Below are 26,607 nucleotides of genomic sequence, written 5' to 3'. Positions count from 1 at the left end.
ACAGCAACACCTGAACAACAATAACAACAACAGCAACCACAAACTCTATATATAGGTAGATAGGTCTCCCAAGAGGCTCAGGTGAAAAAAAGCAAAAAAATAAAAATAAAATACTAAATTTTTGCCCACTGATAATTCTGAGAAAAAACTTCGACTTATTATTGTTGGATGAAAACCGATGCGTTCCCAATTGCAAACTGCTTATTGAGTTTGGTGTAGGGGAATGTCAGTGACCTCTCCCACGACCAAACCAAACCAACAAAAAAAAGGCTCACTAAGAAAATATTTATGAATTTCTTGAATGAAATGCAGAACAAAAAATATTGCTTAATTTTGTTGAATGAAACAAAAAAAAAGAAACATGAGCAAACGAAAGGGGTCGACTTTTAAGTCGAAGTTTTTCGCCTTGCGTCATACTAAAATCTACCAATCTCCGTCACTAATTGATTCCCAATGGCATTTAGATGTCACCGCAAACCGTTTGGGAGATGAGTCTTATAGTCCCCACATTTTCACTCTCTCTATTATTATTTACAATTTATCAGATTCTAAAATATGGAAATTACTCGTACTTGAAACTACAGATAAACGAAGATTAAACTTTAAAAACTTCGGATCGAATCGAATCGGAATTTATATAAATGGTCGAAATTTGAAGTAAATCTAAGTAACACCTACTGATATATGTGGTTTTTAAAGCAAATAGCACCCTAAATTTCAATCTACTTTAGGAAACAAAATATTATACTACATTCTGGCACCTCAGGAGTTTTGATTTAGTTAGATTCAATAATCCCAGCTCAGTAGCTAAAAAATAAATAACCTAATGTAAATATCTTTTACCAATTTTAAGACCTGACTTCTCGACTTAACAAAAGTTAAGAATTCAAATTTAAATGTATCAAAAAAAAGGTTTTAATTAAACCATAATATACTCGAGTCAAAAGTTACTTCTGTATAAAACAAAAGTAAAACGAAATAGAAATGAATCTTATTGTTATCTTTATAATCCCTTTTTGAATCTTTATCACAAAGTAACCGCGAAATTAGATGCTGAAAAGTATGATTTCATATGAAATTATTACTCACAGGGAAGGAATTTTTAAATTGAGTTAAAAATTTTAAATTTTCCATCTACCAATTCCGTTTTTAACTTTACCTTAATTCTATTTTTTCTTTTTTGACAGATTCTTGTTTACGCTGCCAAGCGGATAATAAACGTGATGTGTTGAGTCGTATGGATTGCGTTGTGGTATGGGGTGAATGTAATCACTCCTTTCATCAATGCTGCATGTCGCTGTGGGTAAAACAGAACAACAGATGTCCTCTGTGTCAGCAGGAATGGTCTGTTCAACGCATGGGAAAGTGATTAAATCTCAAGTTTTTAATTTAAATAGTTCTTTTTTGTACTTGCTTATCATAAGTTTACCAATGTATCCGAAATGTATTTCTGTAATTGTAAAAATAATTTATATTCAAAATTGTATCAAATAAAAAAGGAAATAAACAAAAAAAAAAAAAAAAAAATTGACAAAAAATTTACATGCCCCGGGTGAGGCTCGAACTCACGACCTTAAGATTATGAGACTTACGCGCTGCCAACTGCGCCACCGAGGCCATGTGTGATGTCGTGGCCAAAAGAATAACTGGTAGTAGCTATAATTCTAAACCTAGAATTTCAGCTTTTCAAGCTATGTAAAGTAATTTCACTTGGTGTTTTGGATAAAATTATTAATAAATAAAGCTATGGGCAAGCTTTTTTAAGTATATTTCAGTCAAAAAGTATCACTTGGCTTGTATAAGTCATTGGCAAAGCGTCCTCCACCTGTCCCTTTGGCGCAGAGGATAGCGCGTTGGACTTCTAATCCAAAGGTCGCGGGTTCGATCCCCGCAAGGGATGTTGTCACTAATGTGAAAACAGTGAGATTTTTTTTTTTGTATTGTCAATAATTTATTTTATCATGATCTAGAATTTTGATAATAACAACGTGCATGGAAAACTTTAAACTTTGGCCTTGGGCTGAAGCGATGGGGATAGATTTCGTTCCAGGACGCTTAATTTCTCCACATTATTTGTGCTCTCGCTGAGACTCTGCGCCTGACGTTGGGCACGAAGGTCCTGAATTGAAGCTGTAAGCAAATTGTGAAAGAAATTATCAGATTAGGCAATTGTAAAATTTTTGTATGTACTTTTATGTAGAGGTTGTGGATGAAACAAAATTATTTTTGGGAAATTAGTGAGATTGTGTGGCTTTGCCTGTGCCATTTTGGTGGGAGTAAACAGTTTAGCTATATGTTTTTTATATGATTAAGATAGGAGGACATCTAATGCCGGTTTTTTGACAGGACAGAACGATTTTTATTAGCTGCACTTACGGCTATATGGTGTATATTTGTCGGAAATCAGACTTTCCAGGTTATAGCCAATAAACCCAATCACTCCAGCTATGGGCAGGGTTATGTAAACGGCGTTTCTTCTTAAGATGGCTAAAACGATGGGCCACATTTTGACTTGTTATTTTTTTTTATTTTTCTTTTATTATTTGTTTTCCTATTTGCGAGGAGAACAGAACCGATAACTTTTTACAGCAAAACAGCTGTTATTCAATGTTTCAAAGGGGACTATCGATAGTATCGATGGATTTGGACTCTCGCGATATATCGATGTTTTTTATTCCTTGGCGCGAAGATTATTTGACATTACAAATTTGATTTGCAATCTATTATAGCGGGAAAATAGTTGAGGGAGGTTGTATATAACATAACAAAATACAGCAAAGTTAAAATTGGTTGACATAAGTTACAAGAAAATCAACATAATCGAGTGAAGTCGCTTTCGATGAATGCAGCCCTAACAAGGCGAATACAAGTTTCAAACCATACCAAATCGACTTTGCCGAATCGCATAAAATAACGCGAAAGTTTGAAATTCGATTGAGTTCGATCAAATTAATCTATATAATCTATCAATATGCGTATTCATATATACAAATATAATTTTTATCTATTTCCCTACAAAAATTGTTTATTTCATCATAATTTTGAATTTTTTTAGACGTTTTCGAAACATAGACAATTAAGCACGAAAAATCATTTGACCTTGAATTTGGCCTGAAGGGATGGCGGTAAATTTCGATCCAGGATGCCTAATTGTTCCACTTTGTCTGTGTTTTCCAAGATGTCACCTTGTGCCTGTCGCTGGGCCCGAATATCCTGAATGGAAGCTGTCGATAAATTAAGTGAAACATTTCACTAAGATTAATCAATGAATATGTCTATAAAGTAAAGGATCTCCAATAGGGAAGAACCACGCAATTAGATGCACTTACGACTACAAGGTGTATTTTTGTCCAACATCATACTCTCCAACTTCGAGCCAATGAATCCAACGATGCCAACACAAAGACCAGTTAAAGGAAGGAGTATCGCATTTTGTTTTACGGCGGCTAATATTGTGGACAACGACATTTTTGATATTATTATTATTTCTTCTTCTAAGAAAAACTTTTTATATCAGGTAAGCTCGAAGCTGATAAGAAAAGTATTGGGCGATCAAGTGCATTTCCTAGTATTTTCTATTGATTAATAAATTTAAAAAAAAAAAACAGTTTTTAAGCAAATTTTCTTAATTTAAAGAAAAGAGCATTTAAAGATAGCTTCGCATATTCTTCGATTCTAATAGAAATTTGCCATTTATTTGAAATTTATTTTAAACCGAAAAAATGGCTTTTTTACAATGAGGCGGAGCGAGAAGCTGAAGCGAGAGCTAAAAACCGGCGAATTCGTTTTGCCGCAAAGGAGAGCGAAACGCATAAGTATCTTCATGCCAGAAGAGAAAGAAAGAGAAATTAGAAAACACTGAAAAAAATTCGGTAAAAATTAGACATACACATTTACATGCAAGCTTTTGAGCCAAAATATAGCTTTTAATATTAGGTAAAAAAAATACATATATGTATATTTCATCATTTATATGAAGAATATAATAATGCGCCACATTTCTAAAGTTTCAATTTCAATGTATCAAAGTTTCAATTTCAATTAGAATTTTTTTATTACATGTTAAATAAATTGGACTAGAGAAACATTAATACATTTAATAAGATTAACATGTAATTTCAGGAAACCAAACACTTGTTGTTTTCAGTGTATTTTCTCACCATTACCAATAGATTTGCCGCACTTCATATTCTCTTTATCACACACACTCTCTCCCTTTCTGACACACACGCTCTTGCTTTCTCTTCAACTGAATAGCGGCAGAAAGATGGCTGCGATCACCCCCCTTGCAGTGGCGCCGTCAAACATAGTCATTTTTTAAACAACCCTTCCATTACAACTCTTAAAATTCAGAGTACATTTTAGTGATATGTATGTATTTTAAATACCTATTGCTAATACATCTATTATTTTCATTTAACAATTTTAATGGAATAGGCGTTAGTTTATGGTTTATACCAGTTTACACCCTAATGGTGTAAACCTTTTGGACACAATTCATAAAATACACGAAGTTACTAAATGTTTCAAAATATAAAGTAAAGCTAGTTTTTCTTGAAAAACAGCTATCATTTCCGCTAGCCGCTATTTCACAATTTATCCCGCATTTCCTTGTTGCAACCCACTAGATCTAGTGGGAAAATAGCTAAATTGGCAGCACTGGTTGTGTATGTGAGTTAGTGTTGTTTTTATTTTCTACCCGAGCGGTCGTGTCGTCTGCGTTGTAGCGCAATGTCGAATAAATTTTAGCAATAAAGTTGGTAAACAAAAACTAGAGTGATAAGATATATACACACACACACACACTCACATAGTAGTTAATGTAAGAAAATTAAATTCCTATAAAGTGCATTTTGATTAACTAAACAAAAAAAAACTAAACGCGAGTGGGTAGAGAGAGCAAGAGAAAGAGAGAGAAAGAGTGTATATCTTTTGTAACTGTATCGGAGAGCAGAGATTAAAACTCGGCCTCAAACTCCTGGCCCCTTTTGGCCCTTTTTTGCTCTACGGCAAGAAAAAAAAAACGCAAGAGAGAAATAAGTTAACAAAGTGCTTTTATTTAAACAAAAAAGAAAATAAAAACAAGTGTATAACGGCAGGTGAACAAGAACAACAACAATACGCAGTTAGCAGCAATAAGAGAAGAAGAAGAACCACCAACAACTCCACAAACGAAGCCAACGAGCAACGCGCAGAACCAACAAAAAGAAGAAGACAGAGAGAAAAAAAACAGTGACGCACTAAAAAAAAAAAAACGTTGCTAATTACAAAAGGTAAACAACAACAAAAAGAAATTATAACAATTTATTTACGAATTTCTTTTTATCCCTTTCCCTGAGTTTCAAATTGAAAACATTTAAACAAAATCATAAAAAAAAAATTCCAATTTCATTCATAAAAAACTGATAGAATTTTACTCTCCCCCCTTTCCCAGCTGAGAAATGTCGCTCATTTTTTGTTTGTTTGTGTTTTTGTGTTGATTGCATTTTGGGCCATTGCCACGCCCCTGAATAGAAGCTAAATGCTAAAACTTTCATTAACTTTGTTTTGAAGCCCTTATCTCTGGCCCTCCGCCTCCCCTGACTCTTGACCTCCATCGACTCATCCGCACAACATTTGATTGCAATTTTGCCATATGGCTGATAAAAAAGTAATACAATTAAATGTTTTCATTCCTAATGTTTATTAATTATATCAATAGAATATAAATCAATTTAGTTGATGCACAGATTTGTTATTATCTTCATGATGATGATGATGATGATGATGATGGGGGAGGAGGTTGAGACATGAGTTCGCATAGAATGCCAAAACCAAACAAAATATAAAAAAAAGAATAATATAAAAAAAAATACATAAACGAAGAAAAAAAAAACAATCAAAATAACACGGTGACATCATTTTGACTAATCGCCAATTTTAGCATTTGAAAAACGGCGGCTGCTTCTCTGACTGCTCTGACAGACAGAAGAAGAAGGTAGTGATCGGGAGCGAGAGAGAGAGAGAGAGGGATAGGGAGTGTGTCGCGGTGGGGTGAGGTGAGGTGAAGTGTGGAGGCGTTGGTGGTTGCCCTCACTGTAGCAGGTGCTAAGCCGAACATTGGAATTTCTATAACCTATATATACATACATACATACACACTTACATATTATATACACACACTACAAAACACTATTTACATATATACACGTGCCGATTATTTTCACATACATGGATAGATAGTTGCTTTCTAGTGTTAGTAAGTAAGATTTTGTTGTTGTTGTTGACAATCGCATTCAATTTCACTTTCACAAATCAAATCAGAAAGGGCTTTATAATCTTATAAATAATTTAAATACTTACCAGAAGAGAATTAATCTTAAATTCGAATCAAGAATGATTTCAAATTTCATTCAATAGTAGTAATTTTTCTAGACCTACTAGAAATTTTATTCTTCTATCCTTAAAACACTGTACTTCTAACTATTCTTTGCATGAACCTTTTCGAGTCCTATGTTCTGATTACAATCTTCTGTATCCCGTAATCAGATCAGAAGCCTCTTTTTCTCTTGTAAAAACCTCTATTTTAGCACACTTAATGTAGTTAATCATATTTTAATTGTTTGTCCGTTTTATTTGTATTTGTCCACGCGATCGTGCCGTCCGATTTAGGCTCTCTGCTTGGGCTCGCGCGAAACAGGCTACGTCCTGGTGTGGTATGGGCCACTTGAACGTACTTCGCATTGTACGCGTCAACGTCCAGACAATAGTTTCATGAAGTTTTCAGCAAATTCTAAGTATGTATTAGATAATTTAAGTACTTGTACCAAACAATTTTAGAACGAAATAGTATAACAAATAAGTAACAAATAAGAAAAAGCATATCCAATCCCATAAAATTAATATGGTATTGATCAGGAATAACAGACGAGTTGATAAAGCCCTGCCTATCACAATAATAAGACAGAGTGACCAAGTTTAGTTAGTTAGTTAGTTGTAAGTTTATTTTCAAAATTTTGAACCACTTCTTCCAGCGTATTAAACATTTCCATAGAAAAGACAACCACAAGCAAAATAGCCAATAAAAGTTTTGATTTTGTTTTTAACATATTTATAAATTTATCAAATTTAACTAACAAAAGAAAACTTCACAATTACATTTCAATATATTCAAATTATTAGAAATTGCCTTTATCCAATTTATTTTGAACCATTAAAATGGACGATCAATTGGATAAAGGATAAAGTAGAGGCAGGATATTAGGGCAGAGGTGTCCTCTTCAGATATGTATGTCTTAATAGTTTCTAAATGAATTGTACGAACATAAATTAAATTATACAAAATATGAATATTATATATTACATCCAGAAGCTTATCTATCCTATCGAAAAAAAGATAGTTTAAAATTTTCATAAAATTTAACATTTTCTATTATGTATTTCCTGGGTCTTGGATTCAATGTTGAAGCCTGAAAGGGAATCTTTTCTTAACACAAGGTTATTATCTTTAAATATTGTAAAGTTTAAGTCTGAACCCAGGATAAAAAGTAGATCCTTTCCTACCCTTCTCTTAGGTAGATCTTCAGAATACAATTTAAGAGATTTTCTCTAAAACTTTTAATTAATCAAAGCAGTTGAAAAACGGATTTTAATTACCATAACTTTAAGAAATTAAATAATATTTTAAATAATCTTTACTTCCCAATCAGTAAAATTCCAGGCATAAAACGTTCTTACAAATCTTAAATTTGTTAGCATTATTCACCAATAAGAATTTTATTTTTGCACAAATGAAACTCAACAGTTTTGGCAAATTGATTGCATTATTTCCTCTTCCTGTTGCGGCCGTGACCCCGTATAACATTTTATGTTACACAAAATATCGTAAATTACGTTGAAAACAAACAAAAGTCGCCCCCGGCAAATGACCATTGTCTAAATATTTATACAAATTGTTTAGACAGGCGCCCAGAAAGAAAGATGAAACGATCTGCTAAAACCTCATTGGAAATGGCTTTATACACATAGATAAATACTAATTTATATATATGTATATATTAATTTCCAAATTGCAACTGACAAGGCATGAAATAATTTTCAAAATTCAAGTCAATGCCAAAAAAATAGAAAATACAATTTCTATGAAAATTAAAAAATAAACAAAATCCTTTTCTGCTTGCAGTAAAGCCCAAGAAAGTAAGTTTTCTTTGATTCAGATCTCTCAGTCACTATAATTTTCTGATAATAGTTCCCACCATGTGCTGCTCTGGGGAAAAGTTTAATCCTTTTTATGTAGGACCTTATCCGGAATGTGCCTGCGGTGTGTGTCCTTATGGTTGCTATTCAGGATTCACAAGGTGCGGCTGGGATGGCGGCAATGGACCATTTGGCAATTGTTGTTGTCGAGATGACAGTCCATGCTGTAGTCCTTGTTGTAGTCCCTGTTGTGGCGATCCATGCGTAATGTGTGGCAGTGGCTATGGATGCTGCGGCCAGCCAGGTGGCAGGTCCCAATGTTGCCGACCTTCCAAATGTTGCTGGCCTCTGTGTGGTGCCTGTTGTTGTCGTTGATTGCGAGTATCTTTTGCAGGGTTTACTGTACAAATCTTTGGGCCTCCATTCACTAAGCTTGGTTATCAATTGGCCAGAGAGACAACCAAAAGAAATTCCGTTTTCAGGTTCAACTGAGAACTCTTTTGTTTCCTCTGAAAACGAAATTTACTTCGGTTGTGTTGGCTGACATACAACTTTTGTGAACAGTTTTCAGAATTAAAATATAATCTCAAAACCTTCATGAATAGTTTAAACAAGTAAAGCAATCATTTCTTAAGATAATGACACTAAATGACACAGAAACATTCAGATTGATTCAAAACCTAGTTTTGATTAATTTTGCCGTTAATTTTGGTTCGTTTTGTAGCTTAAAAGGATTTTAATATCGTTTATATTCTTCTTAAGGGTTAAGGACCTTTCAGATCACCGTGCTCAAAATTGATATGAATGATGAGTTGATTGGGACAAAGTTGAAACAAGAGATGGCAAAGAGGGGGAAGGTGGAAAAGTTACTGGTCTATAAATAAACCTTAAAGTTGTAAGAAAATATGCTTAACGCTTGACTAGTCCTCTGGCCCACCGTCGTCATCTCGTTGGGAATTGCCACATACATGATTGGCCACCACACAGTAAAGAGGCGAAAGGAATGGGTCTGGGCCTGGTTGCTTCGTATGGTTAGCTGGTAAATGAAAATGCGATTACAGCATAAGCGATTAATTTTATTCACCTCTCTCATGGTTTATTTAGCTATAAACTAATTAAAGCTCGGACTTCAAAGCAATTGTTTCAACAAGAGGGTTAATTGTGGTGTCCTTTCTTTGCCTCTCCTTTTTTTTTTTGCGCACTGCTCCACTTGCCAGGGGGAAGGTGCGGGGAGGAGGCCAAGTTGGGTGCTGAGTCGGTGCGAGAGAGGTGGGCGAGGGGGGAACCTAAATTACTTCAACGATTCTTTGTGAGGTCGGTTGTTAGGTAGGTAGCTAAGTGGGTGGTTTGGGTGGTTTCGAGGGTGTTTAGGTAGGCAGGTCGGGTGGTCGCGCTCTTTTCTATCTGTGCTTTGTTTTTCCTCTTGCCGCTTTTGGTTTTTATTTTATTTTTGTTTTCATTCTCATGTCATGCCTCATTTAGCTTTTCACAACATTTTTCCAACCCGCCGCCAATCTGTGTGTACGTGTGTGTTTGTGTGTGTCTTCTCTGTGTTTGTTTGTGTTTTTGTTGTAAAAATATCTGGGGATCTGGAGCATGGCACATGGCACTTCCATTCCCTTCGTCTCGCGATGTCTCGTATATCAAAAATTAACTATGAACTAGATCTAGAAAATGCCTGGAAGGCCTCGTCTTCTTATGTTTTTACTTGGATTTATATCTGTGTCCGTATAACATTGTATTCTTTTAATAAATTGCTCTTCGTATTGGGGGCGCTAAACTTATGTCACAGTTCTCGACTGTCATTCCCATTAGTTGACATTTCTTGTAAGCCTCATTGATTCGTGTCGTTGTTGTTTCAAATCCCATTATGGGCTAAAAAATTCAAGAAAAATATGTGCAATCATATGCATAATTCCGTTTTTCTTCTCTCTTTGACCAACTTTGTCCAGGGGGTTGCCATTTCTTTGACTTGTCCCTGGCCTGCATTGATTTGTATGGATTTTTGGTTTTTGGTGGCATTTTGTCGTAACCTCTTCTCCATTTGTCATTTACCCTGACTAGAATTGACAATGCACAAAAACAAAAAAAGGAAAAGAAAGGAAAACAATCTGCTTGACGAATATTGTTTACGCTTTTGGTTTTTATTGAGCGCCAAATTGCAGCCACGGGAAATTATACCTCAAAGAGAGTACTTACACAAATGATCAAAACGAAAAGAGAAGGTTATGGAAATGCTTTCCCTTTGGTCATTTGATGGGTTTAGAATGAGACTGTCTACTATATCTGTTTGATGTAAACACCTGAAACACGATTATTGTCGGCTGCAACTGAAGGCGTCGCTCAACACTTTTTACAGATACATATAACCAATTTGGAACATCAAAAATTAAAGGAAAGGAAAACTCCTTTAAATAATAATAATAAAAAAGTTTCTAATTTATGTTCTGATTTAATTCTCCGATTTCGCAATAAGTCAGAAATACTTCTTTGAGTTCTCATGGAATTTTCCAAAAGTTAATGCTCCCAAATAATCTGAGATTTCTCTATACAATATAGCCTTCCAATTTACCTAATAAATTTTGCATTGTATGTAAGTCGTGATAATTGGAAACAAAATAGTTTTGGAATATATTATCTAACCTCCCGTTCATTTCTTTTACTTTTAATAATATGACAATGTATTGGGGGAATAGTTAAATTAAAGATAATAATAGTATAGTCTAGTTGCTAGGCCACTTCCTTCGTTTATTAAAAGATAATTGTTGGTTCCGTAACTAAATAAAAGAGTGTTAAGTACGATAAACGTAGGAGATTAATATAATCTATTCATATATAGGATTTCATTATTCAATTTCAATTCAATTTTATTTCACGCTTTGTTATAAATACAGATTGTTTGTTTGTGAATGGTATCTTACAATATTTTAAGAGTTTAGACTATAAACTAGGCCTTTCTACTTAGGTGTTTATTTACATATTTACATGACATATGGCGTATGCGATGACATAACTAAGTATTAGGGGAAAAAAAGACAAAGAAGTAGAAAAACTCAAGGAGGGATTTCATTATATGCTTTAATTTCTTGATTATTCTATAACTATATATCTTGAACGAAAGGGTGAGCATATTGTCCGTATTGCTATTTCAAGAACTACCAAGTTCTATCATCAGCAGACTTTGCTGGAGAAATCCAGAGTTGCAATAGCCATACCATGTCTTCAACGCTAAAACTAGTTGGGAATTGCAACTAAATGAAGCGAAAACTGATTGGCGAAGCCCACAATACCAAAGTTCACCTTTTTGTGCATACCGTTAGTCGCTACATTTCAGAACTTGAACTTATTTTGTCTTTTTAACTGATATATTAGATAATATTAGGAATTATTTTTTAAATGATTCGCAATTATATGGCAAAGGAAAAATGTAACAGAAAAACCTTAATAAGATATCCACTCGTATATTTTCCTTTAGTTTAATTGAAAGTGTTGTAATACTTGTTAATAACTCTTACGTTTTGAAATTTAATTTAAGTTATGACTAATTGTTGAGATCAACTTTTTTAATCTTTAGCTCCGGTATTGCGTTTTAAAACTTTTCAGTATATAATTTTACGCAGTAAAAACTAACTAAAAGAGACAAATTTTTAGCAATATTTATAACTATGGAAAGTGTAAAAAAGGTTGAACTAAATTTGACGGTATTAATGAAAAGTCCACAGATATACTAAGAACGAGTTGTAATATTACGAAATTTTTTTTACGTGCCCTTTTTGGAAATCCTTTTTAAATGCTCCAAAATTGGAAAGATAATTTTAATTAGGAAAACTTCCTGTAAATACAAAACGTTTTCTGAGTTACAAAGAACGATTAATGATTAAGCCAAAGAGATTGATGTGATCGATTCGTATGTATTTTTCCATCTATTTATTTTTATACCATACACCCAAAGGGTTAAATGGTATATTAACGTCGCCAAAATGTATGTAACAGGCAGAAGGAAGCTCTCCGACCCCACAAAGTATATATATTCTGGATCCTGAGATCAACAACCGGTTCGTCCGTCCTTCTGTATGAACCAAATTCACCGATCCAAAATGCAGAATCGGCCGTTGGCTAGTGGCGGCGCTAGAGTGCTCGTGTGTTTGTAGAGTGAGCGAGAGAGCATGTTAAAACAATTTAATAGACATACATTTGGTTTTGGAAATTTTAAATATTTGTTTCACCTGGTGTATGGTATACCCAAGTCGGCGAGTCGACTTACTTCATTAAAATTTGTCTCGTGTTTTGTTTGACCAACTCGACTTTTTCAATAAATTCATAGAATTGAAATGGCTCTGATAGTTTTATTTGTTTGTTTTTATCTTAGAAAGTGAATGCGTTGTAAGAACTACAATATTGACTTGATATGTTGATGTAGATATGTTTCCAATATAGACAATTTATCGGCTTCTATGGAACTAATGTTCAATGGATGACATATTTATTAAAAGCTTGAAAAGTGAAGATAAAAAACATACGCTTTATTTTGGCCTAGGGTTCTTTTCTTGTTTTATACAGTGGCAAACGATATTATGCAATTTTTGTTTCGGGCTCATGTGAAACTGCCAGAGTCGCGTATCCATATCTTATCGGTTAATTTGCTTTCTGCAGATTCTTATCTGGATCGAAGCGGCGCAGACATAATTTCCTTTCGCGAGTCTGGCAAATGAATTGTGAAATGAGAAAAACTGCCCACATTTTGTAAAAAAAAAAAGAAAACTGAAATACAAAGTATTTTTGTTTTTATACATTTTTTCACCACCTCTTCACGAAAAACTCTTCTCCCACACACACACACACACACACAAACAATTTTATTTAGTGTATTTATGTAAAATATTTTGACATAGATTTCGATTTCTCGCTTTGCAACTTGGTCTCCATAATTAGTTGATAAATTTACACATTGATTTAAAAATAGGCGTGATCACTTACTGCATCGACAACAAACTACAAGTGGCTATATATCGTATATATGTATATCTATATATATATATATGTATATATATGTAGGATATGTCTAGTATTCAGAGTGGCGATTGTTGTTTTTGTTTAGCTGATGATAAATCACTCAAAAGTTGATCTAATTTTAAATTGAAATTGTCATTCATTTCGTTTTTTTTGTTTCCTTCTATTCGGGTTAATTCCCACTTAATCACCCCCAAAGGAAAAGAATATTTTTGTGTTTTTTTTTTGCATTCCAATTTCGTTGGAAATTTCAAAATGAAAATCTCAAACTCAATCAGTCAGACATCGAGTATCGAGCAAGGTTAATTGACGGGGTGAGGCAAAAAGTGTGAGGCTTCGAGGTGGGCGTTGCACTTATAGCCAACTTTGCCCACATTTTTGATGTCGTTAACTGCAGGTGTTGTCATAACTCATTTACAAGTCAGGCTAAAATGGAAATGGGAGAGACATCTAAGAAGGTAAAGGAGGTGCCAGAGGGGAGAAGTGGAGACAAATTGGCATACCAAAAAGGTTATAAAATTTCACAAATAAAGGTAAAGTTCAACTTTGTTCAAGGTAAAAAAATAACAAATTCCCAAATGGATGATGTTATTGCATTAAGAAAGGGGGAAAACGTAAATGTTAAGGGTCACACATTAGCGTAAAGATGCAAAGGACAGTTTATATATCAATATAACGATTTTTAAATAGAGAAAGACTTTAATCTTAAATCGAAGAAGTATCTTCTTCCGAGAGGTGGTTTTTATGTATTTTCAAGACCCACATGACATTTGATATCCAATAAATTGAATACTTGTATTAGATAAACGTTTTTTGCCGTTTTTTTAGTAACTAACGCTAAATTCTAAATGTGCCAATACCAAAACATGTCTAGTGGATTTCAGAGTAATATTAGCCAGTACTATTTAGTCTTAATCTTATCGTAGAATTACTTCATTAAGAGACTTGAAGAGGCTCTTGTTATTATAGCGATACCATCAAATTTGTATACCATGCACCCATAGGGTAAAATGGTATATTAAGGTCGCCAAAATGTGTGTATCAGTCAGAAGGAAGCTTTTCCTACCCCAAAAAGTATATATATTCTTGATCAGCGTCAACAGCCGAGACGATGTAGCCAAGTCTATCTGTCCGTCCGTAAGAACTTCTAGATCTCGGAGACTATAAAAGCTAGAGCCACCAATTTTGGTATATAGACTCGTGTTGTATGTAGTTGATTTCAACGAACCCCCCTTCCCCCCTTTTTTCTCAAAGACTCTACTAGCCAGAGACACAAAATTTGGTATATATACTTGCTTGGTAATGGCGCAGATTTTGTATGTGTAAAAATTGTGGCACGGCCTCTTCCGCTCCCATAATTTGAAAAACTGGATTATCTCCCATAATTTTCTTTGTTATGCAATCAAATTTGGCATACTTAAATTTGATATTAATATCCAGCAAAATTTAATTCTGCATTTCTTCGATTTTAATGGTCTATTTGAAATCTCGTTACCATTGACCACATATATCTATGTTAAGTCTAATCTCTAAGGAGACAAGCCCTCAATTCCCAAGAATAGATTTGTCAAACATCGATCGATATGTTAAAGAGAGTATACATTTTGTTGATTCACGTAAAGAGTTCATTCTTTTCAATTTTTTCTTTCTGTCTCAAAATCGAAAGCTCTTCAAAAACCTTGTATCGGTCTGTGACCCATAAGATCATAATAACCATGCGTAATGCAAAGTTGAAATAAATGATTCAAATAAAATACACATATGCAATATGATATTACACACAGACAATCAATTGTTTTGTATTTTTGGAATCTTTTTCGCTCAATTGATCTGCCAATGGATGACACAGAAACAGAGCGAAAGGAGGTGAAAATTAATCATTGTTATTCAATTTATGTATACACTCTAAGAATTTGCTTGACTAGAATTATTCGCATTCCAATTCACTGAATGACGTCATACACCTAATGAAACTGAATAATGGGTGTAATGGATAAGGACAGTTTTGTATTTATAACCATTTGTGACAGTTATTTATCTCCATTGGCAGGGTAAGGGACGGAAAACCAAATTGCAATTTCAAGTAAAATTTTTCTTTCAACTTTTCAATTCATTTCTCACAATATGCCAAGTCATTTGGTAGTCGCTGCTTCTATGGCTTCTAACTACTCCCACTACTCCACTTGTTGTTTTGTTGTACAATCCTTTGGAGTCCGTTCTACCTACCACTTCCTCTTCTCTCTTTGGCCGTCTTTGGTAATCCTTGAACGCAGGAGATGGCGTCTCGTCTAATGGCGCTTTGTGGTATGGAATGTGCATTTTCCATTTTCCATTTCAAGTTGTAAGTAGCGCACCGCAATCTCTTCTCCTTTCCCCGCCTTTCCTTTTAGCTAGGCATAATTACTTTCTGTGTGTTAGTGTGTGTGTGTGTGTGTGTGTGTGTGTATGTGTATGCGATATGATGAGGAGCTGACAGCAAAGTCTCCTCTCGTTTCGCTTTCGCAAACTGGGACACAACTTCCACAAACTTTTTCTGGGGTCTTTGGCTCATAGTTTTGTTGTTCATGAACTAATTTCATTGCATAGGTGGGAACGACTTGAGCTAAAAACTTTTGGCCATAAGAAGAATCAATTAGACACCAGGTACCAAGGAGTATGCAAAGGGGTACCAACCAATCTCTTCATATGTCTGGAGTTCAATTATGGGCCAGAAATTTTGCATTTGACGCCCCTCGTTATAAAGGTTAATGTACGCTCCAATATATATATACATTTTTTGTTCCCAGCTTATCAATTTTTCCACAGACATGCAATCTCTCATCTGGTGGCATGTTTTGGAAGGGTTTTCTTCTTTGGGAAAAATTAACACGAAACGAAATAAAACTCTGAAATTGCGAATTATGTGCTGTGATTTTAACTGGCACGCAAATGGCACAAAAAAAGACAGGATAGGTTAGAGAAAGAGACATAGAGAGGGAGAGAAAGGGGACAGAATGCCATGAAACATAGAAGAGGCACATGCAAAACAGGGGAAAACTTGGGAAAATCTTTTTGTCGTCCTGGAGTGAGAACATGCTAAACATCGTTGTGGTCCTTGTTTGCTATTCATTTTTCATTCGAGGCGGTTTCAACTTTTTTCCTGTTTTTTTTTACCTTTACTTTGCCGCAGCAAAGTAAATTGAGCTGGCCAGCGGGGGGCAGGGGTAGAGTGAAATGTATTGCAGTTGGAGTTCACCTGGGGTCACTTTTGTGTTCCCTGAAACAAGAGGGGGACAGGGAGATCAACCCGCCCGCACCCAGCTATGACCCATTTCTCTTCGGCAATTTCCAATATGCTTGTAATGAGGTTAAATACATGTAGTTGACATTCCTTTGACAAGTTTCCTTCATCATTGGACACAAGTTTTTGGTTCTTGCAGATGCTATTAACCCAACTTTTCAACTTGTCTGTATGCACACAAATAAATTCAAACCGTACAAAGAATTACAAAACACCAAACAAACCAAAGAAATCTAAATAAATACATATGTCCAAAACAATTGTAACCAAAATGCAATGCTGTGGGGAATTTTATATGACGAAAATAAAAGGACCACACTAAAATAGAAAAGAATCAGACTTTATATTTGATGGCAACGAAGTTGGTATACCCTACTAAATTAATTGCGGCTTTACAAGCCAATTGAAAAGTAGAAAGATGGTAATTTAGGACATTCTTCATACATTATCGGCGATTCACACTCAATTATATCTGGGAGATTAGAAATTACAGACTCTCTCACTCGCACTCAATATATACATATGCATCTCTGTCCCACGTAGTCACATTGTCGCTAATTTGGCCAAGATTCAAATAAAGGCTGAGAAAACAAAGCCAGGATAAAATGTTAATAGGTAAATGTTTTTAAACAACCAAAAAGACCTCGTTATAGCCAAAGATTACTCTTTTTTTTGTCATATTATCAGTGCATTTTCTTCTCACTGACACTCAGTTAATAAGTGCCTTTCACCTGCACAATTGGCGTTAATATTAGACGAATCGAATAAGTTCAATCTCCTGAATGAGAGACTGACAAATTTCAGACAAAAACGCTGAAGAAACAGCGATTCAAATCTCAACGCCATTTCGGGATGTCCGACCAAATGTGGCTTAGTAAAAACAGGGATATTAAAATCGAATATAGCCTACTTGTTAAATTTCAGTCTTCTTATATGCTGATAGGCCAGAATGGGAAACCGCCAACAGATGTCTGATGAAAAGTTCTCATGATCTAGATGAGTGAAGACCGCTTTCCCCTTTTCCTGACGATGAGATGTTTCGGAATTAGTTAAAGAGGTTTGTCAAAAGGCATTTTTCAGTTTTACAAGGAAGAAAAATATAAAAGATCCACGATAAAGCAGGTACTTACCTCTACCAAGGCTGCAGGGTCTATCCCGATTTTATTTAAAGGTCAGAGAAAAATAACAATTAGATAGCGTGAAGAAATTAAATGTAGTTCTTTATAACTACAACTGATTAAGTTTTATCTTAAGATTGATAAATTGTCTTAAGAGTCTTGCCAAAATTGATATACCCAACTTTTACATATGAATAAGCAACAATTTTTGCTGGAGAATTTTTAGTGCAGAAATATCTGGTTGACACACAAAAAAAAGAAACAAGAAATAGGGGCCACCCTACCGCCCGCCGTTCTTCCTCCACCAAACCTAGCTCTACCTATTTTAGCCTCGTGTGCAAGATGGAGTGGATGCGAATGTGTTGAATGGTTGAGGGGGATGGTAGGATATGGGGCGGGTAGGATGTGTAATCGCAGGAGGGTGGCCACTTGGCATACTCTCATGCGAGAGAGCAGAGGATGTCATAGCTTTGGGCAAACTGATGCTGCTGCTGCTGCTGCAGTAGCGTCAGCAGAGCTACTGGCAATGCGCAATTCCATCCTCCAGCCAGGAACCCCCGTCTCTGCTTCTGCTCTATTCTGGCTTCTGCTTCTGTCCTCCTCCTTTCTCTTTCTTTGCCTGACCAAACTCGAATTATTCAGACCAGGTCTCTTCTTGTTGCATATTTTTGTGCGCAAATGTTTGCACAGCTCGCACAGTTTTCAGCTCTACGCTTATGTCCTTCAAGTTAACCCACTGTCTATTTGTGTGTGTGTGTATGTGTGTGTGTATATATGCACATATGTCGCCCTTTATGAGTCATCATCCTCGTCGTCATCCTCATCATTATCATCATTTTGCACAGTTTTCAGTTTCGGGAATTGAATTCCATTTTGAACAGTCCAATGGACACACAGAGAGATTGGGCGATTGGCCGACTTCCTCTTTCCTGGACAACTTCCCTGCAAACCCTCACACATCCATATGCCACAAGTATGACAACTCTCTGTCATTCTCGTTTTTTCTTCGTCCATTTTTTCTGTCTCACTGACAAAACATGTCAAGCAAGGCGACAGTATTTCAAAAATCAAATGAAATGCTACATGTTATATATAAATGTTTAACTTTAATTTTCAATTATAAAAGGCAAACTGAAAAGTTTTAACCCTGATGGTTAGTTTTTTATTCAAAAGTTTTATTAAATTAAAAATCAGCTATGCAAATGAGAATAATCTCATTTCTCATTTTAACGATAATGTTTGACTACACTGACGAATGTCTGTCGATAACTGGTTCAAATGGAATTTACGTTTGTTAACGCGGCATTTGTAAGATTCCTTGAAAATGCTTTAACTACAAATCAAAACAAAACTATTTGTTTAGAAAACTTTGAAACCTTGTCCTTAATAGGAGATTGAACATCAAAGGCGACTCCAGGGATGTAATAATATCGATCCAGTGACAGATCTGAGAATGTCAAATTCTTATTCAGTTGTCTGCCCACAATTCACATGTTTAGTTGACTTACTTCTTTAGGGTGCTCATTGTTCAGTTGATTCATTTGATCAGTGTGTCAAAACAATTAAAGCATCAGCACTTAAATTAGTATAAAATGTCAAAAATCGATTAATCGGATATAGTTTTTAGCTAATTTTATTTCAATAGTTATAAAAATATCTAGATTAAGCGTGGAACGCTGAAAAAGTGAGTCAGTTAGTTCACTACTTACAATTAGTAGCAAGTCAGTCAACGACTGAGTCGAATGAACCAGTGAGTCACTGATTAAGTGATTTTCTGACACAATCATTGATGGAAGTCATTTCATTTTGTTCACTTACTCACAAACGACCCAACACCAATTAATTGACCCCGTAAAGTATGCAGTAGGAGGTCCAGGAGGACTTTTGGAATGTTCTGCAGCTAAAAAATTGTCTCTAAACAATGTTCTAATGAGGACCACTTTTTATTTGCAGGATATTCTAAGAATTCTGTAAAGTTTAGAAAAAGTCGATTCTTTGATTCACCATTGCCTACTTTAGGGGTAATTTACTATATCGATTATCCCCAGATCTCTCATTGGAACAAGACTTAACACATAACCGATTGATAAACCTTGATAAGCAAGCAAGTATTCATTGAATTGACGTAGCCAATACGTCTCAAAACACCCAATTTTCTGGAAAAACGGATTAAAAGTTGCCTGTTAATATCAGCACATCAGTGATATAATATTTAATAAGACCCCTTCGTAGTAAAACTTGCAAATTGAAAGATATTTTAGTTAAATTATACAAAATTCCATATGTGTGTGGGTCCTTGGACTGGGAGATAGGCATTGTCTGACCATCCTCCCCAAAACTTTTTGGCTCGTCTTGCTGTCTATCGCCCTAACGCGAAATGCGTCATCACGTTTTTGATACTAAAGTTGAGTCTAGATGCTTTGGATGGAAGGGTGAAAAAGGAAAAAAGGAAGAGCGGCACGTGATGATATATGTATATATAACGAGGCGTCTGAAGTGTCGTTTGTGGCATTGCTGCCGCTGCCTTTGGCAAACCGACCGAAAAAACAAACCCACACACACCCTAACTTCCCGACAGGCTTAAGTGGGTGCCAACTTCTTTCTGCATCCCTCCCCACAGCTGCCACCAATTGCTAATGATGATGTTGGGCCTAGGAGAGTTAAGGTGTTTGGGATAAAGACAATGCATATTGCACAATCCTGGTCGATTAATTGCGCTGTTCAGAAGCGGTTTATAAAACGATACGAAAGTAAAACTTTGTAAGCGTAGGCGGATTATGAAATATGCTTTGTTTTACCATAACTAGAGACTAGCGGGGAGTTGAGGCGAGAGATGTAAAATGAAGGGTTTATGGATGGAAGGAATGAGAGGATGCTTGCCTGCGTGCTTCATGGATTGCTCACTTCCACTTCCGGCATGGCCATAAGGGAAAATGCTATAGTAAAAGCGCGTGCCTGCCAATGAAGCACTGTTGGAGTATCATCTGTCTCTCCATCTCTCTCTCTCTCTCTCTCTGTCTCACTTTATCCATCCTTAGAGTCTTGTGTGTCCTCGGTGTGCTGTGTCCTAGTTGGTTTGTTGGTTGTGTTTGTGTCGCCAACCAGACTATAAACGACAACGACAACTACAACTACCGCCGCCACCGCATACAATGGGAGCTCTAATAATAAAAAAAAAAAAAAAGAAGGAAAAAAAAAACACGAAGAATATTGTTTGAGAACGTGTGGAGTTCCAAACGGGGGATGAATCTGGGCGGGTAATTTCCCTGGACTATGATGATGATGATGATGATGACGTTGACGTTGTAGATGTTGATGTTTGTTGCTGTTTGATGACCCAGTTAGCTCTAGGGAATAGTTTGTTTATTACCAAGTATTACACAATTATTAATAGCTTAATTAAATATGATTTTTGTTTTGTTTGTCAACTCTTTTCTATTCATTTCTGTAGAGCTTCAACAACATGGATCTAGAGCCTCGTGTGGCCATATTGCAGGATCTGCGATTACAGACCTTTGATTCCATACGTTTTGCATCGTATAGAACGGCCTCGAAATTGCGTTATATACAGAAATCGACAAATTTACATTTGGTTGATATATGGAATGTTATTGAGGCATTTCGTGAGAATGGTCTGAATACCCTAGAGCAACAGAGTGAGGTTAGTGTGGCTAGATTGGAAACTCTGGTCTCGTCCCTCTATCATAATCTAAATAAACGTCTTCCTACGGCCCAACAAGTGCCAGTTGATTCCAAGGCCGGATTGCTGCTCAATTGGTTACTGGCAGCGTATACAAGGTGAGTATAGATATAATGGTGAATCGTGGTGAATTTGATTAAGATCGTCTCTCTCTTTCTCCCTCTCTTTCTCTTGCTTTCTGTAGTGATAATTCAGGCAAAATACGTGTTTTTTCGATCAAAGTGGCCCTAGCTACCATGTGCTCTGGCAAATTGGTTGATAAACTCAGATGTAAGTATAATATGATTTAGTAAGAGTTGTTTTAATTGAAATCGCTGTTTGTTTCTAGATATCTTCTCACAAATTTCGGATGGTGCTGGGCAATTGGTTGCCTGGAAATTGTCAGAGTTTTTGCGAGAAGTATTGGCATTGCCGGCCGCCGTTTATGAATCGCCCACATTCCATTATAAGGATGGCCTCGAAGAGGAAATCTTTCCGGCTGAGAATAAGGTTACAGTTAATGATTTCATGGCAACACTTATGTCTGAACCGGGTCCGTCGTGTTTGGTTTGGCTACCGCTTCTACATCGGCTGGCCACTGTGGAGACCATTGTGCATCCGACGATCTGTTCTGTTTGCCACAAGGAAAATTTCACCGGATTTCGTTATCGTTGTCAGCGGTGTCACGCCTACCAATTGTGCCAGGAGTGCTTTTGGCATGGCAAGACATCGCTGAACCACCAAAACGATCACGAGGTCAAGGAATACTCGAGCTACAAATCGCCAAGCAAACAGATTGGACACTCGCTGCGCAAAAGCTTCCGCTGTGTGCCCGAGAAGACGACGCAAGTGTTGCCACGATTCCCCGATCAGCCAGAAAAGACCCTCAACTTGTCCCACATTGTGCCGCCGTCCCCGTTGCCCTCGCACAATGGTTTCAATGATCACCAACATCCGCTTCATGCCGCTGCCGCCGGCGGTGGGCTGCCCGGTATGTTTGATCGAGCTAGTACTTTGGACTCACGAGCCACGGGACGTAGTTTGGATAGTGCAACGATGTCGCGTGTGGCAGCTGCTTCGGCCAATGATGAAGAGCATCGTCTTATAGCTCGTTATGCTGCCCGTTTGGCCCAAGAAAATCGAGCAGTGAGTTGAAATTGAAATGATTTCTAGACACAATCAATCTTCAAGCGTTTCCTTTGCAGCCCTCGAACATGCCAGAGAATGCCACGCCCATTGGCACAGATAATTCACGAGCCCAGCGTGAATTAATTGCCCAATTGGAAGCCAAGAATAAGGAGATAATGCGTGAGATAGCACGCCTGCGACGTCAACAGGAGACTGAACAGATGGCACCCGAGAATCCGGCCCTGATCAATGAGCTGCGTGCCCTGCGGCAACGTAAGGGTGAACTGGAGGGCCATTTGGGAGCATTGCAGGATTCCAGGCGTCAGCTAATGGAACAACTGGAGGGCCTAATGCGTATGCTAAAGAATCAACAGACTGCCTCGCCACGTTCGACACCCAATTCGAGTCCGCGTTCGGGTAAATCGCCGCCCATGCCGGGTGGTATGAATGTGGGTGCTGGTATCCTTGGCACATCGCCAATGAGTGCCCTCCATGCACAGCAATTGCAACAAATGCAACAACAACAACAACAGCAGCATAACATGCCAGGATCTCGAGGACCATCGCAGCAGCAGCAACAACAGCTAGCAATGCAACATCAACAGGCAGTCCAGCAACAAGGACACGGCGGACCCTTTAGCCAGACTCAGTTGGATCAATTGAATCAGATAAGCAGCGATATGCGTAGCGCCTTTGCCGCCAATGGCAGTGCAAGTGAGTTGGGTGGGCAAATGGGGAGCTATTGAGGGATCTCTCTATCTATAGTGTGTTTATTGTTGTGTGTCCAAAAAGAAAGAAAATAAGAGACTTACTTGTCCAATTGGCCGTTAGGGATTAGGTAAAGTTGTGTGCTGCTGATATATTAATCTATTCTCCACTCTATGAAAACAAAATGCCCCACCACCACCACCACTCGCCCTTTTGTCATGAGGGATCACCCCACTGACCACTAAAACCCACTTCCACACACAGACACAACCACACACACACACACACACACTCTCTGTGTCTCTCTCACCCTTTCTTCACACATTTACTTGAAAACGCTTCGCCTTCGCAGCTCCGCCTTATGTCAATCCAAATCCAAATCAAGCCGATGCCGAGCTAAATGAAGCTGCCGATACTATAACATCGGCCATATCGAATATGGTCAGTGATTTGAATGCAGGTAAATCGTTGGACTTTCCCATCCCCCCCATGTGCCTGCCTGTCTCTCTCTCTCTCTCACACACTCTGTTTGAATCTCTCCATCGATTGAACGCTTGCCATAAAATCAATAATTTGCCCTCTTTACTCTTTGCTGCTAGCGATACTGCCGATATTGCTGCTGATCTAGCCGATCAATAAAGATGCCTTGCACTGCCCAACCAAAAATAAATTAGTTTAGTTTTAGCACCTAAGCAAAATGTAGTAGCACCGCTTCTAGAGCCAACCACAACACCCACCCACCTAACCACTGGTCCTTATCACTGGAATGTGTTATTACCACACCCAATCATCCAACAATCTCCCTTCCTTCCTCTCTCTCTCTGTGTGTGTGACAGCTTTAACTGTTTCTCGTTATTCATTTTTGTTTTGGTGTCTGCGCTTTTTGGTTTCGTTTTCGTTTTCTTTTGGGTTCCATTTCCAGAACAGGGACTGGGGACTGGACAGAGCCAATCGAATGCATTGAATCAGGCTCGTTTCATATTGCCTTTGGGTAAGTTAACGTCGTGGTCTATCATCTTGTCGTCTATTTGTCGTCGTTTCGTTGTTTGCCTGGCGTTGTCATAATGTCCTGATCGATCATTCCTTTTGCCTTCCTCTCTCTCGTTTGTTTGTTTGTTTTTTTTTTTTTTTTTGTGTTCTTTTGATTTTAGATTATTTTCCCAATAGACGACGGCATAAGAAAAAATGCTGCAAATGTTGAGTTATACTTTTGCCATTTCTTTATAATTTCCATTTTTCGTTGGTTATTTTATTTCGTTTACAAATACAAATCCCTAAAAAACAAAAAAAAAAAAAAAACCCCTAAAATAAATTCGAATTAAGAATTTCGTCACATCGAGGGCGCATCAGAGAGTTCCGAGTGCGATTGCGATTGCCAGGTGTATGAGGAAACCTTTGGCCACGATCAGGAATTCGAGTGCGAAGGAGCTGCCGCCCAACTAGAGGATGACAATTTCGATTATCTATTCGGTCAGAGCGAGGAGCAATCGCAGGTGAATCGCATATTGGGTTATCGACATCATCCCGAAATCTTTATCGATGATGATCAGGCTGGATTTCCAGCACTGCATGAGATTGGTGAGACAATCGATGAACTGCAATTGATTATGCACGCTTATATCATGAAATATAGTTTAAATATATAAGGAGCAGTCAGTTGTGTTCTAGGTTTATAATCGTTCTTCTACAGGTAAAATATATATAAATATATGTATAATCAACTATAATTTACAAATTGCCTATAGTTCATCTTTAACTCTTGCAGCTAGAAAGATAGTCTCCTTTCTCTATATATCTCTCTGTCTCTCTCTCTCTCTCTCTATAGTCTCTCCATAAATAATTTCTCATCATACACTTAGCAGCACTTGTTGAAAATATTCACCTCGAATTTATCGAATCTACTCGTTACTCGTCACTCGCCACTTTTGAACTGTCTTTAAGTTTAAATCGCTCATCATGGCCCATTCTAGTTGAATCTATCTGTATATTGAAATCACATGTATTAAGAAGGCTCGTTAAGGAATTTTGAAAAAAAAAAAAAAAAAAAAAAAACAACAACAAATATATTAGATATATTTAATAATATATTCTACGTCTCTATATGTATGCCAATTGATACAATTTCAGATTTCGATGAATCTCAATCGTATAATCCAGAATGGAATGAAAAGGTAAAGGATTTCGCTATGAGAAATCCTTCTCACAAAGTGAATTGATGTATTTTTTCTTTTGTATTTTACATTTTTCTCTTTTGCACTCTATATATATATATATATCCGAAATACATATATATGTGTTATATGTACTGCTGATGTAGTTTGTGTAGTTGTTTTGTGGATTAAAGTTAAGTTACGTACACGTTTTCTGCATGATCCGGAGTATGGCTTTGCCCCCATTATATATTACATAATGCCAAAATTATATAACCAACTCATTCACATTCTAATCCATTTAAATTTTCTTTATTTTCACAGGCAAATGCGAATAGCCAATGGCAGGAACAGTTTGCCCAATGGAGTCTCAATTCACAAAAGAACTAAAATCGAACCTGGGAAAATAACCATGATCAGGCATAATGGTTTGGGTTGGACAAATCGGTGGAATGATTGAAGAAACTCTCGCTTAGCTTTTTACCTTAACTCTTATGTTGGATTTAGAGCAATTTATTTATTGTTTAACTTAAATCGTTTATTTAATTATTGGAGGGGATATATATGCATACATATTTGTATGAAACAAATAAGAAAGTAACATATTATATTTATATATATATAAATATTGCTCCTTTATATATTGTGGAATCTCGTTTTAGCAATAATAATTGCAGAATTTTACTTTCTACACTAAAAATTACGTTTTTAAGCTTTCTCGCCTGATTTGCGGGGCAAATATTTATTGAAAATCAAATCGAAATGATAATTCAAACACAAATAATATTTATACACAAAATATATTAGACATTTACATAATGTACTTAAACAACTAGCAACTTGTTAAAAAAAAAAAAAGACAAACAAAAATCGGAACCGTAAAATCAAATCAAATTCTAAATGCTGATTCTTGTCATGCTTCTTCTCCGACTCCTCCATTATCCCTTGGATATACAATAAAAACCAAGCAAAAAAAAAAACAAAAACAAAAAACTTAATGAACAAGGAGAAGATTAATCAATAATCCCATGTTAAAACTAATTATATATATATATTCTCAATTTATATAACAGACATTCATCAAAAGCAAAGAAAATGTTAAACAAAATATAATCATGAAAATGCATAAAAAGCACTTAAAAAAAAAAAAAACAAAAACACTCACACCATCATACACACACACACACACAGACATTTATAGAACTTATACATAAACTATGAAATAAATAAAAAAAAACAACCATTTTAAACAAAAATTTTTAAAAAGCGCTTTAATTAAATGTAATTTGTTATAATGGGATTTGTATAGATATTGACTTTTAAAGAAAACAATTTTATAAACATTCGTTGCAAAAAGGG

General features: G+C 36.3%; 3 protein-coding genes and 2 non-coding genes across 11 annotated transcripts in view; 3 read left to right on the top strand and 2 right to left on the bottom strand.

The window, feature by feature from the left end:
• The window catches only part of LOC26529403 (RING-box protein 2), a 29,926-nt gene extending 28,445 nt beyond the window's left edge, over window positions 1–1,481 (top strand). The window contains exon 2 of one of the 2 annotated variants that reach the window (XM_047009736.1): window positions 1,188–1,481. In XM_047009736.1, coding sequence (XP_046865692.1) covers window positions 1,188–1,369 — 182 coding nt within the window. In that variant the 3' untranslated portion in view covers window positions 1,370–1,481. The remainder of the gene's footprint in view (window positions 1–1,187) is intronic. The other variant, XM_015178250.3, reaches the window with a different exon arrangement.
• Window positions 1,482–1,544: 63 nt separating this feature from the next.
• Window positions 1,545–1,617, bottom strand: Trnam-cau. Its single transcript has one exon. It is a non-coding gene; the product is annotated as a tRNA-Met (tRNA).
• Window positions 1,618–1,827: 210 nt separating this feature from the next.
• On the top strand, window positions 1,828–1,900 carry Trnar-ucu. Its single transcript has one exon. It is a non-coding gene; the product is annotated as a tRNA-Arg (tRNA).
• A 30-nt stretch (window positions 1,901–1,930) lies between these two features.
• Window positions 1,931–2,574, bottom strand: LOC6643296 (small integral membrane protein 12-A). Its single transcript, XM_002066073.4, has 2 exons — window positions 2,377–2,574; window positions 1,931–2,130 (listed from the first exon to the last, which is right to left on the bottom strand). Exons 1-2 carry the CDS (start codon window positions 2,504–2,506, stop codon window positions 2,003–2,005), a joined length of 258 nt encoding a protein of 85 aa, XP_002066109.1. The 5' UTR covers window positions 2,507–2,574; the 3' UTR covers window positions 1,931–2,002.
• A 2,667-nt stretch (window positions 2,575–5,241) lies between these two features.
• LOC6643299 (dystrobrevin beta) lies at window positions 5,242–26,254 on the top strand. Of its 6 annotated transcripts, XM_047009731.1 has the most exons (9): window positions 5,242–5,273; window positions 21,035–21,381; window positions 21,468–21,553; window positions 21,612–22,408; window positions 22,468–23,104; window positions 23,451–23,558; window positions 24,021–24,089; window positions 24,422–24,788; window positions 25,226–25,269. In XM_047009731.1, exons 2-8 carry the CDS (start codon window positions 21,047–21,049, stop codon window positions 24,742–24,744), a joined length of 2,355 nt encoding a protein of 784 aa, XP_046865687.1. In that variant the 5' UTR covers window positions 5,242–5,273; window positions 21,035–21,046; the 3' UTR covers window positions 24,745–24,788; window positions 25,226–25,269. The 6 variants fall into 6 exon arrangements, with proteins under 6 accessions (XP_046865687.1, XP_046865689.1, XP_046865688.1 ...); XM_047009733.1 differs by lacking the exons at window positions 24,021–24,089; window positions 24,422–24,788 and adding an exon at window positions 25,573–25,874; XM_047009732.1 differs by lacking the exons at window positions 24,422–24,788; window positions 25,226–25,269 and adding an exon at window positions 24,250–24,314.
• The last annotated feature ends 353 nt before the right edge of the window (window positions 26,255–26,607 follow it).

The sequence above is a fragment of the Drosophila willistoni genome (genome assembly GCF_018902025.1).
Source record: "Drosophila willistoni isolate 14030-0811.24 chromosome 2L unlocalized genomic scaffold, UCI_dwil_1.1 Seg168, whole genome shotgun sequence".
Classification (NCBI taxonomy): Eukaryota; Metazoa; Arthropoda; class Insecta; order Diptera; family Drosophilidae; genus Drosophila; species Drosophila willistoni.
This window is presented reverse-complemented; position numbering and strand designations above follow the sequence as displayed.

What these genes read in the sequence shown, in the direction of transcription:
- LOC6643299 (XM_047009731.1), top strand. Translation starts at nt 21,047, where the DNA reads ATGGATCTAGAGCCTCGTGTGGCCATATTGCAGGATCTGCGATTACAG. An exon ending in TGGCCCAAGAAAATCGAGCA is followed by an intron (nt 22,409 to 22,467) that starts GTGAGTTGAAAT and finishes TTTCCTTTGCAG; the next exon opens with CCCTCGAACATGCCAGAGAA. An exon ending in TCGTTTCATATTGCCTTTGG is followed by an intron (nt 24,090 to 24,421) that starts GTAAGTTAACGT and finishes ATTCGAATTAAG; the next exon opens with AATTTCGTCACATCGAGGGC.
- LOC6643296 (XM_002066073.4), bottom strand. Translation starts at nt 2,506, where the DNA reads ATGTGGCCCATCGTTTTAGCCATCTTAAGAAGAAACGCCGTTTACATA. An exon ending in CAAATATACACCATATAGCC is followed by an intron (nt 2,131 to 2,376) that starts GTAAGTGCAGCT and finishes ATTTGCTTACAG; the next exon opens with CTTCAATTCAGGACCTTCGT.